This window comes from Lepisma saccharinum, chromosome 4 (genome assembly GCF_977018435.1).
Source record: "Lepisma saccharinum chromosome 4, izLepSacc3.1, whole genome shotgun sequence".
NCBI classification, from domain to species: domain Eukaryota; kingdom Metazoa; phylum Arthropoda; class Insecta; order Zygentoma; family Lepismatidae; genus Lepisma; species Lepisma saccharinum.
Window position 1 is genome coordinate 64893258 of NC_139232.1, and position 17726 is coordinate 64910983.

Below are 17726 nucleotides of genomic sequence, written 5' to 3' on the forward strand. Positions count from 1 at the left end.
TAGTCATATTCTTACAAAAGTAACGCGTTACCTTTGGGTAAGTTACTCAGAAACGTAACGCGTTAAAGTTACCGTCACATTGTTCCATAAATAACGCGTTACACTTGGGTAAGTTACTCAAACAATAACGCGTTACGGTTATAGTCACATTTTCCCAAAAGTAACGCGTTACCGTTGGGTAAGTTACTCAAAAAGTAACATAAGTAACCATTAAGTAACGCGTTACCGAAAAGTGATTCATCACAGTTACCATTGTATTCTTCCAAAAGTAACGTTACCGTTGGGTAACTTATGTCAACTTCTCTTCCACACAATCCTCCATGGAAACTGCAGTCAACCTAGGCCTTGGCGCCTGGAATCGTTCCCAGCATAATCCTCTGCGTGGTTTGTGCTCTTGTGTCATGTCTACTGTCATCTGATCATAGTTCATCCTCATCGTCGCGATCAGCTTAGAGCGGAAGGAAAGTAATATAAAATAAACCAAATCAATCGTTATTGCGTCGTGATTAACCTATAGATGTAAATCTATGACGGAAATACAAACAAATATTATGTGAGTGCATAAGGAAACAAGTGCTGACATTTGAACTACTGACAGGTACATCTTACCATATCAAGATGTTACAAAGATCTTGAGTTCTCCACCCTCTGTCGCTAGTGGGTTAGCGGTTAGCGTAGCCGGAATCAGATATTTTCTTCCCGTGCAAGCGTTCTACTTCCACCCTGATCAATCACGTGACGTCAGAAGGACATGCTCAGTGACCTCGATGTCCCATTGCCGTTACTGTTGCAAAAGGAGGATGCCCGCCCGACAACCGAGCGCAGATTGCAGCTGATTACTACAACTGGAAGACCGACCACCGGGTGAAAAAAAAACATTGGGCAAGTTTACGCACCAAAGTGCTTCCTCGTCATCTTGCAAAAGCCAGTGACAACCAGCTCCTGCCGGGAAATTATTATAATTAGGCGACGTTTAGAAATCGCAGCAATGGTAAAAGATGCCGGGAGGGTGTTCATACGTTTTGTTTCGAGCCAATGTGCCTCGCGCATGCTTCATTTTACGCCATTAAGTTCAATGACATTTTCGACGTAAGTGTCGCGACCCACACTTCTTGTAGGGTCATCCTCACTCGATACACATGCGAAGTGACGGTGGCTTGTTGAAACGTTGCCTTGTGGAAAACGATGATTAGAGCTAAACCTTATCGACCAAGGGAAAATAAACTGTCCTCCTCCCCCCCATTTTTGGATCCAATCGCCGCCACTGCCTGCCTAATTGCAAATATTAGGATTAGTAATTATATGATGAAATTCATGAGGAGACGGGATTCGAACCCCTGGCGTCGTAGCACGCTGTGCGAACCACTATGCCACTATGGTTGGCCTCGAGTACTGTGGGTTGTCCATCCCTCGCTTATAGGTACGTTACCACTTCAAATCCCGACGCCCATGTCGTAACAGCGAACTCAGACTCGGTACATCTGCAAAGCAACAAGAATGAGACAATGTCACTCTGGATCACTGGAAGCATACATCATACTTTGGCTCGAAGCCAGACGCAGCCATTTTCCAGTATTTTTTTTTTTTACTCCCCTCTTCCATTTCCCACACCTCGTTCCAAACACTTCGCCACGTCTTCTCCAATTCCGAGGACAACGAACCGACGCACTGCACACTTCCATTATTTTTTTTTTCTCGCGAACCACATATCGAAGCGATTTTTGCAATCGCTCGAACTCACGCCTGGGTTCGACCTTGGCGTTGCAACGAGGTGGCGCCACACGTACACACAGCGAGAGACAACGATGTTCTTTTTTTTCTCTCCCTCTTTCTCTTTAGGTGTTAAGGGTTTATATTAGAAGTGCTGACACGTACTGGGTGACGTCACACGTTACGAAATTCTTGTCGCATGCTTTGCGAGTCCCAAGATATACACACATAGCTTCACACGATGCGGCTTATGCATAATACGTGAAGGGTGTTTTCTTTTTTATCTCGCTTTTATAGCAATTACACAATGCGACACTATTGTTCGCGGGATGCTGCAAGAAAACAACGTGTGTGTTCCGTTGCCATGGTAACATATCTTTCGTGTTTTGGTTTCTTTGCGCCTTGTTAAAATAATATGGACCCTTCTGTTGCGTCTTAATCTAACTGCACGACAGGCATAAAAAAATTACAAGAAGCTGAAATGGTCCATAGAATTGCAATGCAATGGGTCGTTGCCGCTCTGAATGGTCGATCCACAAAGATCTCACCCGCACAGGTTGCGGTATCGAATACAAGTCCCGGTTATGTGTCCATCATCAATTCCATCCAATCACCATTCTTCTCCATCGTCGTGATTAACCACAAGTGGCAAAAAAAGGACCAAGCTGAAAAAATCATAGACCTGTCACTGCTGTTCTTGAGGTGAACTATGAGAAGTTGGTTTATCTTAAAGCATACGTGCATGGTGTTCGATTGTGTTTAATCTTCGTGGACCTGTATCACTCAAAGAATTTAATTATTTGTATTTCGGGTATTTTGTGCCGCTTTTCCGCCTCTTGGGCTAATCGGGAAGATAAGGATGAATTGATGGGACGAACACAATGACACGTCCATGACTTACCAGGGCTCGAACCTGGGACGTCTGGACTTCGTAGGGCGTTACACTGGCCAATCCGGTACAAAGACTCGAACGCCTCTACACTGTCCTCTAGAACGAAAGTTCGATTCCCCATTATATTGCACAGTGCTTCCCATCCCTCTTTAGACTATAGGCCAGTCCACACATCGCCATGGATGGTTTCGGGTTCGAGTACTGGCCTCGGTCCTTTGTGAAAGCGTCTTCATCAATTCCATCTGCTCAGCATTCATCTTCATCGTCGCGATTAGCCACAAGGTGCGGAAAGGGGGCGTGCATTAAGGGAATCGAACGGGTAGCAACAACACCACCAACTGGAAAAAAATGTTTTGGAACAACCTGTGCCTGCTGTAATACGAAATATCAATTGTAAATTCCCAATTCCTTTGCCGCAAAGCTAATTTTCTGACCCAGAAACGACACGAGAAGTTTTATTTTCAGATCCATTTCGCAATCAAGACGGGGGGGGGGGGGTAAGAGGGAGTCCGCGTTTCTGAAATTAGAAGCATTGAGGTAAAGTGAAAGGTACACAAACCTGTGAATTTCTGATGCTTTTTTGTTTCTTTAGTAAGGTTCATGCCTAGCTCATGAAAAACTTTCTAATGCCTTTTTTTGCGTGCTTCGCAGCACAGGGGAGGTGGGAGGGTGTCAGTCAACACGTAATCGCAAACCAAAAGCGCTCTCGGCCGAGATTAAACTCCGGGTGAAGTTTTTGGTCTAATTGTGTCGTCAGAGGCAGACGGCGCCACTCGGACGGACCAGAGTTCCCTGCCGGGCGCTGTGCTCCGTCTCTGCCGTAACGAGCAATTGACCTAGCGAAAGTTTTATCGGCTAAGAAAATACACCAGGAATTCAGTGGGAGAAGGAGGGAGGGGGTGCCCTAAATGTTAGCCAAGGTCGTTCCGAACTCCTGGATACTGTCGCGAAGTGTGACTACAGCGCTCTCTGGGGTTTTTATTGCCTTTTGGTTCCTGAAAGTCTCATAACATTGCACTGTGTGATTATCCGTGGGAATCAACAGTGTTGCAAACCATACAAATAAGTTGCCGGGTATAGAATTTTGTTTCTGCCGCCTTTGGCTAGTCGCGATGAAAGAGCAGTTACAAGGAACACACATGCTCAGACCGGGAGTCAACCTCGGGACACCTGGCGTCCTATAATGTACTGTTTTAGCACATTCGCTTTCTCCCCACATCTGCCCTTATGCGCGGCCTTGCTCCAGAGATTTCCGGGATAATATAGAGCCCTGTGCTAACCAGTTCACCACAAAGGTCGGCACGCTGGGCAAAGAGCATTTTTTAATTTCCCAAAGTAAAGACAGATTTTGTTGTAAACATAGACTATTTCGTGTTTGTATTTTTAAATTGAACCAGAAATGAGAACCCATAACATTGTGACGTAAACATCTCTGGGCTTCGCAAATAGCCTCGCTAAACTACACCGATCAGTCACCTCACGCTGCAGAAAATTATACTGGCTGTGCGTCCAGGCGCCAGAGCCTCGTCGCCCTACAAGAATGCAATTCCAGTGTGCATTTCGTGGAAGACCTTACCACCCCTTTTCCGTTTCAAGCTATTGCAGATCAATAATTGACCCAAAGGGTGTTAACGCTTGCCTTAAGGTTTTGTGTCCAAAATTGGCGGTTAACGACGAGAGTTGGAAACACTGGACAAAGAACAACAATTTTTCTTTTGGTCGTCTTCACGTTTGCCGAACTCGAGGATAGAGGAGGTGGAACGATATGGTCCATTTTGCCGCGGAGAACTTGTCTCCTGAAGTGATGAATCACTTTTCGATGCATCTTGGAAAAGACCGAACACCGTTAATGACAGACGCGTCATTTTCACTTAGGCATCCCCAATCAACACCACCCTCTGACGGCCAAGGAAGACATGCCAATTCTGCTCCTCAAAAAGCCTACATGTGCGTACTCGTCTTTCAGAATTTTATGTGTCACTCGCATTGCATTGGACATTAAACGTCTTGTCCAGAACAGCTGGTGGAGGGGGCAGGGGCAGAAGAACCACTTCCTTACCGAAGAGCATGTTGTACACGAAGCACGTAAGGATCTACTTGCATTTCCAGAATCTGTGCGTTTTTATAACTGTTCCCCCGTTTTTTTCGGGGTCTCAATTATCGCACACCACTTTAGCAACTTGTGTTCTGACGTCACGGGATAATGCTTTTTAATTTTAGGCTAAATGCCTACGTAGTTAGGTTAGGCTAGGTATGTTTACTTCTCTTAGCCTAAATAATAATTTTTCATTGTATTTATCCTAATGGAACCTAATCTAAACTCGTAGGCATTCCTCGTCTGACGTCAGAACACAAGGTAGCAAAACTGTTGTGCGGAGAGGAAGGCCAGTTTTTCCGTTGGACGTATTGCAAGGAGTTTCCCTTCGTGTCTATCGCTTGTCTTTCCTTCCTTCTTCTACGGCATTGTGAAAACAAGAAGAGGGGGACTAAAAAAAGAAGAAAATGTATGCAGTGGCAACCTTTTATAGTTCCTTCAGAGGTCGTCGTCGAACAATGTTGCCAGCTACATGGAAAGTTACGGGTGAACCTAACAATATTTAATTTCTATTTTGGTTCGTTTACGTCACATTTCTTCCTTTTGGGTCTACCGTGACGATGAATGTAAATGGTTATTGGACAAACACCATGGTCCAGTCACCGGCAATGAAAATGGAACACCTTTATCCTGAGATACTGGCTTCCCTGCAATGCGATGTGTGTGTTGAAACTCCTGATTAATCCGTCCTATCTTTGGAGCCACCCCTCCTCTGGTGTAATATATAACTTCAGGATATAGAGGACTTTCCAGAATATGTGACGTCTGAAGCCACTAATTACATAAATAAATCCTTTAACACGTTTCTATTTGTGCGAATCTTGTTTGAGGAGTCAACTAATTTCCGTCCACAGTAAGAACGAAGTGAATATTGGTTGATTTGCTTTAGTTTACTTCGCTTTTTGTGCCACTTGTGTCTAATTTGCAAAGATGAGGATGAAATTCATGAACAACCATGTTCAGGCCGGGATTCGATCCCGGGACACCTGGCGTCGTAGCGCGATGTGCACGAAGTGAATGTAAACTATATAACACGTGAGTTATGGTTGCCTAAGACCCCACAGCCTCACTATTGTAGCTTAGTCCAGTTGTATACGGACCATGTCTCTACGTGCAATATTCGCGAGGAAGATCCATCGTGAACATCAACCACAGAAGTCACGTGTAGGGCTACTTGTTTACAGTGACTTCTTTCTTAAGGTGGATGGAGAATAGTGGAATAACATGATGCTCTCGTGTGTGCGGAACACTTCTCGATGCCAGTCAATGTGAAAGGTCGCGACTAAGAGATCCACAAACTTCTGACCTTGGTACTGGCAAAGCACCCAATGTGTTGAAAGAAGGTCTTTGTGGACCGAAGATTGGTGTGGGAGAACTCGCAAGGGGTCTTGCTCTCGCCTAAGGGAATGCTACTATGCTTGTCTCGGTTCAATTCCTAGAGAGAACCAGAAATGTGTGGGGGGAGGGACAACTGTGGGGCTTCTTGGAAAGGAATGGCGAAATAAAATTCGAGGTACAAATGGTGATGGGAGTACTCTGTGTCGTGAATTTCTAGAGCAAGCGAACGAAAACAAGTTATCTGCCCAAGTAGAACTCGAGCAATGAACACGTGAGAGGAGAAGTGAGTGCATGGAGGGAAAACGCAGCGCGCAACCATTGGCTCCATCCACTCGCTTTATCACCTTTCCTACCATTATGCGGTCCACAGACTCCTTGGAAGTAGTATAGGATAACGGGGACTAAACCTACACTTCCAACTGCGCAATGTGCCTCCACCTGGCATCGAACGCGGAACTCTCTAAATGAAAAGCAGCAGCTTTAGCCACTGTGCTATCACGGACGACCGACTGGATTATGCTGAGACCAAATGGACACTGAGACATTCACAAAGGTACACACTCGCCAAGGCGGGGACTCGAACTTGGAACTTCAGATGTCACATTTCTCTACTTAACATTTCTAGAAAATTCACCAAATACCATTTTGGCGTTTTTAAAGTTTCAATATAAAATTACAGAACTGTATAAGAAGACAATTGGTATGAGACAGGCACAAGATACAAAATATATGTATTTCTGTACGCGGATTAAAAGTACAAGTGTGTTATCTATGCGTTTCCCATCAGCATTCTTTTGTTTTCTCTCACAGCAACGACGTCGGGGTCGCTTTGCAGTGTGGACACGCCTAAACTAGAGCATTTTGGACAGGAAGAAAGTGCCTTGTGCTCCGAGCCTGCGGTCGAAGTTAACCTATAAAATACAAACACAAAACACATCTTTCTAAATGCCGCTGGCTTTTTCCCTACCGTACCATTACAGTTCATTATGCACAGATCCTCTTATTAATTATTTCGTGCGTTTATTAACTTGGACGGGCCCGCGAGGAAAACAAGAGTGCAAGCAAACAAACAAACGCACTGCATTCACATATACTTACGTCTCATGTACGCGGAAATCATAAATTGGCTGCAGCGCAACCTGCAGGGGGGGGGGGAAGAAGGGGCATTCTCTTGATATTCCACGAAGCGAGCGCCGCTCCGTGTGCATCGGTATGTTCCAAATAAGCGGTCGACACTTCCTAGATCAAAAAAGCCTGTGACGTCACCGAAGGACACGAACTTGATGGCAACGAAGATGGGACGACAACAGAAATTGATCCAGGGATGGTACAGTCACGGACAATTCTGATCTGTAATGATTCCATTGAACGTCAAAACTGTCCATAAAACTGAAGTTGCGCCACATTGAAAAATGGCGTTTTGGGTTTTATTATATTTCATTAGACAATACAGGGACAGTTTATGAGCAAGAAATGTACTACGTGATGAAATTAAGATATTTCTATTTTGCATTGATTCTCCCAAACCAACAAGCGCACCTAAAAATTTGATTAGATTCACTTTGAGTCATTGTTTTAAGTCTACTTTATGCACTGATAGACTAATCGTAATCGGGGCTGGACCTACAGTTTAAAGTTGAATCCTAACCACTGTGCAATGTGACTCCAACGAGTATCGAACCCTTGATTACAAGGGGACGACGTTACCACTACTGCATCGTAAAGGCCCTTAATTTGATTAGTAAAGACCGGATTCTAAATGGAAGCCCTTTTTTACTTTTCAACACGGATCATGGAATAAATAACAAGTGTTTTTCCCCTGAACAAAACATTCAACAATTGTCTATTTTAGAGGAAAGGAAGAACAAGCACCTTCCCTCCACGATTGTTGGGAGTACCTTCCAGCGATTGTTCAAACAATGCGACTTGGGCTTACGCAGCAAACTCATTGTAAGAGGCAGGCTTGTTGGGTTGAAAGTGTACTTACCTGCTACACTTTCTTGTGAAGTTTTTAGAATAGTTTTAACTTTACTGTGTGACAGTAACGACAGTATTGAGTGTCAGTGAAATGGCGAAACCTGGTAAAAGTGACAGGAAGCTATGGAATGCGGTAAGCTGTTGCAAGGAATTTCATCAAAACGGATGGAAAGATTATTCACTGTACTTTACCTTTAAAAAAAGGAAATGAAACGGACTATAGTTTAGTTTTGCACTCCACTAAAAATATTATTTTAAATGAAAGCACAATATATAACATTAATATACAAATTGGAATACATTAATACGAAATTTAATGCATCCCTTCTTATATATGAATGGTATATATTGAGCATTCATTTAAAATAGCATCCTTAGGGGAGTGCAAAAAAATCGTCCTTTTTCCCCTTTTTAGAGGAAAATTTTCTCCTTTAAAATCCGGTCTCTATGTGGCTACAGCCGGATTGCGCACACCTTTTCCGGTTTTATCAGTGGTATCTGATAAGCCGTTGACAAGCTGTCACAATGTACAGGATTGCGCACAAAAAAATGAGGCGATGTTGTCAGATGTAAAATGTTCTCAAGCCGTTCTCACGTGTGTTGTGTTTGTTTGTGTGTGTGTGTGGAATAAACACGTGATTTGTTGGAAGGGTAGATAGGCATAGAGGATGAACATGATTGGTGGACTAGAATGTAATGGTCGGTGTATCTAACCTAACCCAACTTTTGAGTTTGAGTAAATTGGTATGAAAATTGTATTTTGACTTGCTACATTTACTGGTCAAATTATATTTTTTATTTAATCCTTAAGAGATTTACTATTTTATTTCTAATTTCTCTCTCTCTTCTTGTCTAAAGAAAAAAACAGTTTTGCATACAGACTTTAAAGCTATCAAGTGGCAACTTTCGATCAAAATATGTGCGCAAAACAGGTCAGTGAGATTTGTGCGCAATTCTGGACCTAAAGTGTGCGCAATTCTGTTGCGACGCTCCATGTTACAGCAACATATAATTATTTGTATCAAATAACTTTACTAACCGAAAGTAGTTAGTATTTAGAGTCCATATTTTATCGTAATTGCCTCCTTTGTTCCCGTTATTTCTAATTGATTGGGTTTATTTTACTTCCCTTTTTTACACTTTTGGGTAATCGCGAAGATGAGGATGAATGATGATATGATTACATTTATGAAAGATACAAAGAACACCCATGCACAGGCCGGGATTCGCGCTACTGATGCCGTAGCGCGCTGTGCTAACCACTCGGCTACGGAGGTTGGCATAAAAACAACATGCACAGGATTCTACATGAACTTCGCAAGAGCTAGGCCAGTGTTTGGAAACCCTTACAGGAAATGCTGGACCGATTTCTCTCCAGTAGAACAAAGTAAATTCTCAGAAAAAAAAATTGCTCCAGTCGAGAATTCCTGAATTTGGTTCCCCTTGAGTAAACACCACCCGGCCCACAGGTGTTCATCACTTATAACCGTCCAATGGGAAGAAACCAGTTGGACATGGCACGTGAAGTATGATAAGAAGCACCTTAGGGGCATGTGCATCTAAGAAGCTTATCAGTTCGGCTTACCTTTCTTCAATGGAATGCTTGGGTAGTTGACAATGGGTAAATCGCACACCTTGGACACAGCATGGAGCAGCTTCTTCCCTCAGCTGAGCGACAAGCTCTGATAACCCCCTCCCCTCTCTAGTATCCCCTTGTGCTTTTAAGTACATCTTTAAAAATAGCCCCTTCTAGGAACTGATGCGCTATTCATCGAAGCCGCCATTGCATTGTCTTGTCCAGTATCATGCAAGTTTCAGCTTGTCTTGGATTACAACTTCAGGAATTTTAGATTAACAGCAAATACTGTCAAGGCAATGTTCAAAGAGTCCAGTACAATTGCGATTAAGGCGAAATTTGTGACAATTACGACCACTTTGACTAATACGTAGTCTGGGTGATTCTTTACATGTTCTCTATGACCATTATCACTGTTTATATTTAAATCCTCATTATTTTTATGTGCTGGTGCAGTATCATGTTGTAGGGGTGCATTCTCACAGCACTACAACCATTCACGAAATTTTGCAGTCTCGCCTAAAGGCAAGCATTCAAATGGATATAATAACATCAAATTGCTTGATTTGTTGTTTTTTTTGTTACTTAGCGTCTCTTTTTAGCACTTTTGGCTACGACGATGAGGATGATGAAATTGATTCCGCTCACACATGATGAATAGGTCGCAATGACAAGTTTAATACAAATGGTCGCTTCTGTGCCAGAGCACGTTCATTTCACAAACGTCAAATTTATGATCATTTTGGTGATAACTATAACTTTCCACACACAGTAACTAAACAGGAAGTTATTTTTTAAAAACCTTCTTTAGTGTGAACGTGGTTCAGTAGTAGGCTAGAGTACCCTTGCTTGTCGGCGTTTATTTGTGAGAGCACCTTCACTATTTCGGTATTTTCATTGAAAATTTCAGCGTAAAATGGCCAATTGTACTGTATCTGGCTATGTTGTGGCTCGTTACCACTCATTCTTATCTTCGCGATTAACTACAACAGTGACATAAATATATCGGTACTTTCACGAATGAGGATGCAGGGGAAGGGGTGTAAGAAAACATCTCAGTCACATTGGGCAACCTTCGGAAACAACAAACAAGTCTTGACCCCACTAGATCTTTTGTGAAAATATGGGTTCTTCTCCAAGAAGACACGTGCAAATATTCAAGCGTCTTGTGGAATCCGCAGACAGGAAGAGCAAATGCGGGCGATTAAAAGGGAGGGTGGGGAGGGAGAGAAGGTTATCCTCATGTAGCCTTGCCGCCAGCTTTACTCCACGAGTGTTGCATGTCCACACAACATTGAGAAAGCCGAGCATGCGTATGCGTGTGCGATGGTTGTAAATATCAGGAGAAACACTTCACTGTGTGTGAAGGGAATGCGATGGATCAAGGGTAAAGAAACGAGTTTTATCTTCCTCTATAAACCTCTTAAAGACAAGTTTATGCTCATATGGGCTAATTATAGACTGGACCTACAGTTTAAGGTGGGATTGGAACGATGGAAATGTATCCTCTCCACGAATCGAACATCGGTACAGTTGGCGGCAATAAAAAATGGGACACGTAGATCGTAAAATACTGGGTTCCCTGCAATATGTTGCATAACTGTATGGTGATAAGTAGACCTTGGATTTTTATGTCCTAAAAACTTCCTGAATACAACCATTACAAACAAAATTTCACAAGAACCGTAAGAAATTTTAATAGGGAGGCCTAGCTATATACGTATAACAACCAAATATTACTTTTCTCACCAAATTTTAACTGCTTTACATCACTTTCAAAATTATCTACAAATTATTTCAATACTTTGCTTGTGCTGTTAGCAAAAGTTACTTCTTGATATGAAAAAACAATTACGTATGTATAATTTGCTGCACAATATCAAGGTGGCTTACTCACTTGGAATTCCTTGAATCCCGGGAATAATGCGTGAATTATTTGCTCTGGTAAACATAAGAAAAAGGTACAAGCAGATTTTTTTTCTATACGTAGACGTGAAAAACTGCAACTTTTATTTGAATTTCAATATAAAATTTTGGGTGCGTCACCACTTAGGCTATCTTGCACCCTTCACATTATACGGGGGCCAGCCCCTTATCATTACAAATAACAACTCTAACGTTGCATAACTAAAAATCTTAAAATCTTTTATTAAAGGGGCTCACGAGGACAGTTTCCTTTCTCTTAGTAGATAAGGCTTAGCATTAAGAATCCAAAGTGCGGGGGCTAAAAGTAGGAGGGAATTGCCCTTCTAATCGCCGTCACTGTGTGCATATTGTTTTGTTTAGAGGTTTCGTCACCAAACTGCGTAAATACCTCTGTGAGATATAAAAATCCTGTATAACCTAAAATAGATTCTAACAAGCGAAATAGGTTATTTTAGGCACTATAAAACTTCGTCAGTTGTTGCGTTTTTAATGAAACCTTGAGTTACCTGTAAAGGAAAAAAATAGATTAAAAACCTAAAACCCGAGGTCTAGTGATAAGTGAGCCGACTTCAATAGCAATTTCTGCTATCGCCGGATAGTTAGGCAACCCAAGATAACATATTTCTGGATGTAGGTGTCTCATTTTTATTGCCGGTGACCGTACATTGATTAAAAGGCGTCAGCGTTAGATACTCATAACCACAGATTCAAACCCTCGATCTTTTCATTACGAGATGATTCTTTCAGTAGTTCCAATAACATAGGGATCTCAAACCAAGCCGCAAACCCCGCGGGACACTCACAGATTTGAACATTAATGGCCACCGTTTCCAGCATCTTTAATAGTACAACATAGGTCTCCCCGAAGTTGCAGCGGTAACGTCGTGGTCTTGTAATCAAGGGTTCCCGGGTTCGGATCCTACTTTAAACTGTAGGTCCAGTCACGATTAGCCTTTCTGTGCATAAAGTGGACTTAAAACCAAATCTCAAACTAAATAGTCATGAACCCGTTCAGTGGGTTTCGCGTGCAAACAGTTGATGACCATAGCAAGTGAGAATGAGACAATGGAGATGTTCTTCGAAACTGCCGAGGCTCCGGCGTCTGGATTCACTGACAGTATAATGACTAATTCGTTCAGTTGTGTACTGATGGTTCATTAAGATTTGTTCTACATTGCTCTAATTAAGGAAAGTTTTTTCTTTTTAGAGGTTGGGGTTACCCTTGAATCAGGTGATGGGTGCAGATAGCCTCAATGCTGGCACAGCAATGCTGATTTTAATAACCAATAAATCAATCAAAGGAGCTGTTCAAAAGAGTATACCTTTTCACAGCAATATGTAACACAAAAAACCTGCTCGTGATGTATGACGCCTCTAATGAAAACAAAGGTGTGGAAAAGCTAACAAAGTCCAACATATCTAACCTAACCTTTTCAAAACATATTAACAGTTACACTACCAAACTTAAATGTCTCAGTGCACGCTTATGACGTCATTCGTTGAAGAGCGGAGCTTGTGTTCCATGTTGGTGTGAGTAGGGCTGAAATTAAAATAAAGTTTCTCCTCACTATGCCTTACACTTTACCACAGCTCCCAAGAACACATCAACAACCCAGAGCTCAAGCTGAATGAAGCTAAACGGCTGAGGCAGGTCACGTGACATTACATTCCACTACGCTTCATGACGCCAACCGCCTTCAGTTCAGTAAGTTTTCGGAGTGGTACACATTCTAATGTTTGAACAGACTGTATCATTCTATGGTCAGTGTACCGTCCTATGAAACCTGTGGTTTGGGGTTCAAATCTCTTCGGTGTCACCAGTTGATCTTGTTTCGCTTGACCTAGAATGCCACAAGTCTATGGAAGGCTCCAAGTTATTCATAAGACACCACCCACACCCATATCAAGAATCAAGGACTTCATCGAGGGGGATAAAATACAAAACTAAAGCTCCTATCAGCGTTAACTTCAAACGGCATTAAAATAGGTTTCGGAGAGGTTACGACTCTCTCGCCAGGGGTCACCCAGACAACGAACGCTGGCGCCACATGACTGAAGCTCCAGATGACAAATGTTAACTCGAGTCTAGCGAAAAGAGATCTCAGAGTGATGTCGCAGGTGAAGGTTGTGACAGTACATTAATGAAAACATGTAAAAACCGAGAATCATTGTTCTTGCCGCCTCCGTGCGGAAGGTTTCGAGTTCGAGTCCCGCCCTGAGCATAGGAGTGTCCTTTCGCTGATTTCATCTGGTCATCATTCACTCTCATCGTCGCGATTTGGCATCAGAGACAGATAAACGACGTTAAGTGATGAAAAGGTTTTTCGAAAACCAAGGTAATGTAAAATAACTGCAAGGAAGAATAAAAACATGGAGGAAATCCTAATATTTCAGTTTTTATGTTGATTCACAAACTTCTGTAAAAAAAAATGAAATCCATGATATACAGGGGTAGGAATTCACAGGGGCGTGGAGAGACATTTCCAGGGTTTGTTTCTAATATGAAACATGGAGGAAAAAAATATCTGAAGTCACGTCATAGAAAATCGTATGAGGAAGTAAATGAGAAGAATGAAGATTCATGGACTTAGGAATAAAGTTTAAAAATATGGAAAGAAAGGCAGAATTTTGATAAAAAAGAAAAAGGAATAAGTAAGCAACTTTTCCATATTCTAGGCGGGGGTAAGTACCCCCGGGGCCCTTCTCTTGGCTTGGATATTGCCGATTTTCTACCAACGAGAAAGAATATATTTTCGAAATATGTAAGTATATTCCGACCTCCGTGGTGGGGTGGTTAGCACAGCGCGCTACGACGCCAGGGGTCCCGAGTTTGAATCTGGTCATGAGTGTTCCTTCATCAATTTCTTCATATCGTCATTCATCCTCATAGTAGCGATTAACCAAAAGTGGCAGAAAAGCTAAATAATAAAAATTAAATCAGAGTATGCATAGTCAATCGGTATTAGAGATTAATTGAAATACATCCTGACATTTCTAAAATTTACACCCTATCACAGCCTTGCATTGTTTGTTTGTTTTTAAGACCATTCTATGCACAAAAAGGCTAATAGGGACTGGACCTACAGTTTAAATTGTGAGCCGAACCACTATGTGCCTCCACCGGGTATCGATCCCGGGACCCCTTGCTTACAGGATATATATCATTACCTGGCATATAAGCCAAAAGGTAATATCAATTTTAGGAATTTTAGTCTGGTTTAATGAGTCCATAGCAACGGTTATCTTCCGCTGACTGTATGGAAAACGACATCAAGCAGACCTCCGTTGCTATCTTTTACTTAGCTTTTTGTGCCACTTGTGGCTAATTTGCGAAGATGGGGATGAGTGATGATATGATGAATGGACACTCACAAATATCCATGATCAGGCCAGGATTCGAACCCGGGACCCCTGGCTTCGTAGCGCGATGTGCTAACCATTCCGCCACGGGGGCCAGACCTTCGTGACAGAGTGGTTATCACAACGGGCTACGACGCTAGGAGTCGCGGGTTCGAGTCTAGGTCTGCGTGTTCTTCTCATCAACTTCACTACATCATCACTCATTCTCACCGTCGCGATTCGCCAAAATAAGCAGAAATGCGACGCTAAATATAAAAAAATCAAAACGTCACCCAGCGTCACGAGCACAGTGATCGTAAGAAATGTATATTTGTTTTATATATACATACACACACGCACCGCGTTCCTCTAATTACAAGAACGATACGTATTATTGATCTGTTTATACCAACACAGAAAATGTCCGACTTTGAAACCGCAAGGGTCGGTAATTTGAGGAACCTACTGCATCGAATACGTAGACGACCTTTCGCAAGTCTCTTCGAAATGCGCACCGAACTAGCTACGCGCAGCGAGAGGGTGTCCGTTCATCTGTAATTATTGGGTCTGTAGCAAATTGAGGCGTACACGAGAGTTTAGTTCAAATGTTGCTGTTCTCGACAGTATGTCATTTACAAACTGTTTACTGGTTCGATACTATAAAACTGACACTAATCGAAATATTGCACTGGTGGCTGGTGATTGGTATATTCCCGGTTCAATCACTGTGATAACTGATGGTGTCGATGCACAACGAGACTTGAACTAAATCTAGCATCAGCCGTCACTGTATTCAATCACTATACTTTACAAGAAAATATTTATCATGAATACGGTGTAACGTCGTAAAATAGACGGCAATTCACATTCTGAATATGGTATATTGTTTGAAAACTCATTTATCAAATTCCTTACTGTAAACACCGTACCAGATAAAGGCAACAGATAAGCAGGCTATGTGCAAATAGAATTTGGAACTAGGTGGGACCCGAAACACTTAAATGAGTCCTGAAGGGAAAACATGGAAACTAATACATTAATCTGGTTCACTGCCGCTTTTTGGCTAACCCCGAAGATGAGAATGAGTGATGTAAAATTGATGAAGGTCACACATGCCCACCCAGATCTATTAACTATTAAAAAACTATTAAAAGGCCACAACACTAACCGTTACGCTATCGGAGACCAGAAATATAGCGAATAAACGAGGTGCGACAATGTGTACGTAAACCTCTCAATTGAGAAAACATGAAGAGGGGGTAAAGCAACCGGTACAAACAGAACGTTTGTCAATTGATAACTGAGTGTTGCACTAGTACTCCGAAGTTTCTGGGTTCGAGAACACATCAGCTTATTCATTATATACGCTCAGATTCATTCATTACAGTTCTTGTATGCCAACACGCGATAAACGAGTTCGACGCCCGGTATCATAAACAAGGCACTAGAAATAAGCGATAGTGGTAGCGCCAAACTAAATAAAGAGGTGCAAAAATCGTAATAAGTAGTAATAAAACTTACCAGCAGGCCGGATGGGCTTCCTGTCGACATCATCTCCTCGAATGAAAGGTGGCTGCTTTCGTCCGGCTTGTACCATATCAACGAAGACGCCGATGAACAGTAGCCCGAAAGCCGAAAATATTATCCTAATAATGTCCATGGTTATCAGTCTTTTTCTTTTTTAACCTTTGCAGGAAAAAAAAAAACAGTAGTTTTGTCACCCCTTTCACTGAGGTTTGTCGGAAACAATTCACTCGCTAACTGCTTGACACCACGACACAACACTAAACAACGCACACGAGCTGGTCTGCGAAGGCAAGACACCCCGTACTGAACAGTCGCACGCCGTTATGTGAACTGGCGAACAATTCTTGTTGCTGGAGTACTTCTCTCCCCCGTCCCCCTTCCACTTTTCGTGCCCCACCCGTTCGGAGTTTGATACGTCAATGGGTCCCCGCCTTTCGACTTTTGAAAGCCTCGACTTCCCGCGCAGGTCTCTCTCCTTCTAGGGGCCTCCGATTTTCTCCTGATTGCAGCCAAGTTTGGTCCGCCCCCTCCACCTTCTTTTATAAAAGAGGGGGCAGAGGGGGGGACACTTGCTCTCCCCCGGACGGGCTGGTGGAAGCGCGCGCGAAAGAGGAACGAGTTGTCTTGTGCAGCGGGAAAGAAGAGGTGGGGGGAAAAGGAAGTGTTAGCTTCGGAAAGTGGTAAACACGCATTTGCTACCGTACTAAACAGGCCGAAAGCCAAGAGAACTACCGTGTGAACGCGCGCGTGTGTGCCTTGTATGCTTGCGCGCGCGCACACATGCTCCCGCTTCCCTCTCTCGCTCGAGTCTCCGCTTACACACACACATGAAACACATGCTCGCATATTCCATCGCGGCATCGTTCCGCCGGAGAGAAGGGAGTACTGTCGTAGGTGATTATGCAGACATCTGGTGGCATCTTCTGCAAACTCATCTGGCTGTTGATTGATTCGCACGCGTTGTGGGTAAAAAAACGAAGTTGCGAATTTCCGGAACGGACGACACTGACTAACCACACACGGTCTCCTTTCACATGCCTATAAACTGGTAGGATCAAATCTGATCTCTTTACGCGTCATGACAATACCGCATATTTCCCCTTTCTGAAAAAAAGCAATATTATTAAAATAATATTCATTTTCCTTATCTGATCACGTATATCGGTAAGGTCAGTAGGATAGCGAATGTACTCATAAATGCACATACACTATTCTTGTCCTAAGCACGTATCTACAACTTCGCTAGGGGTTCGAACCAAGTGTCTCACATGTAATAATAATAGTAATAATAATAGAAGTTTATTATTAATAGGTTAACAATATTAATAGATTAATAATAATAAAAT

The 17726-nt window shown here is 42.6% G+C and overlaps 1 protein-coding gene across 1 annotated transcript in view; it reads right to left on the bottom strand.

The window, feature by feature from the left end:
• The window catches only part of sog (chordin short gastrulation), a 98139-nt gene extending 81087 nt beyond the window's left edge, over positions 1-17052 (bottom strand). Inside the window, exon 1 of the mRNA XM_083120645.1 lies at positions 16375-17052. Within this exon, the coding sequence (XP_082976771.1) occupies positions 16375-16513 (139 nt within the window). The 5' untranslated portion in view covers positions 16514-17052. The remainder of the gene's footprint in view (positions 1-16374) is intronic.
• Between the last annotated feature and the right edge of the window lie 674 nt (positions 17053-17726).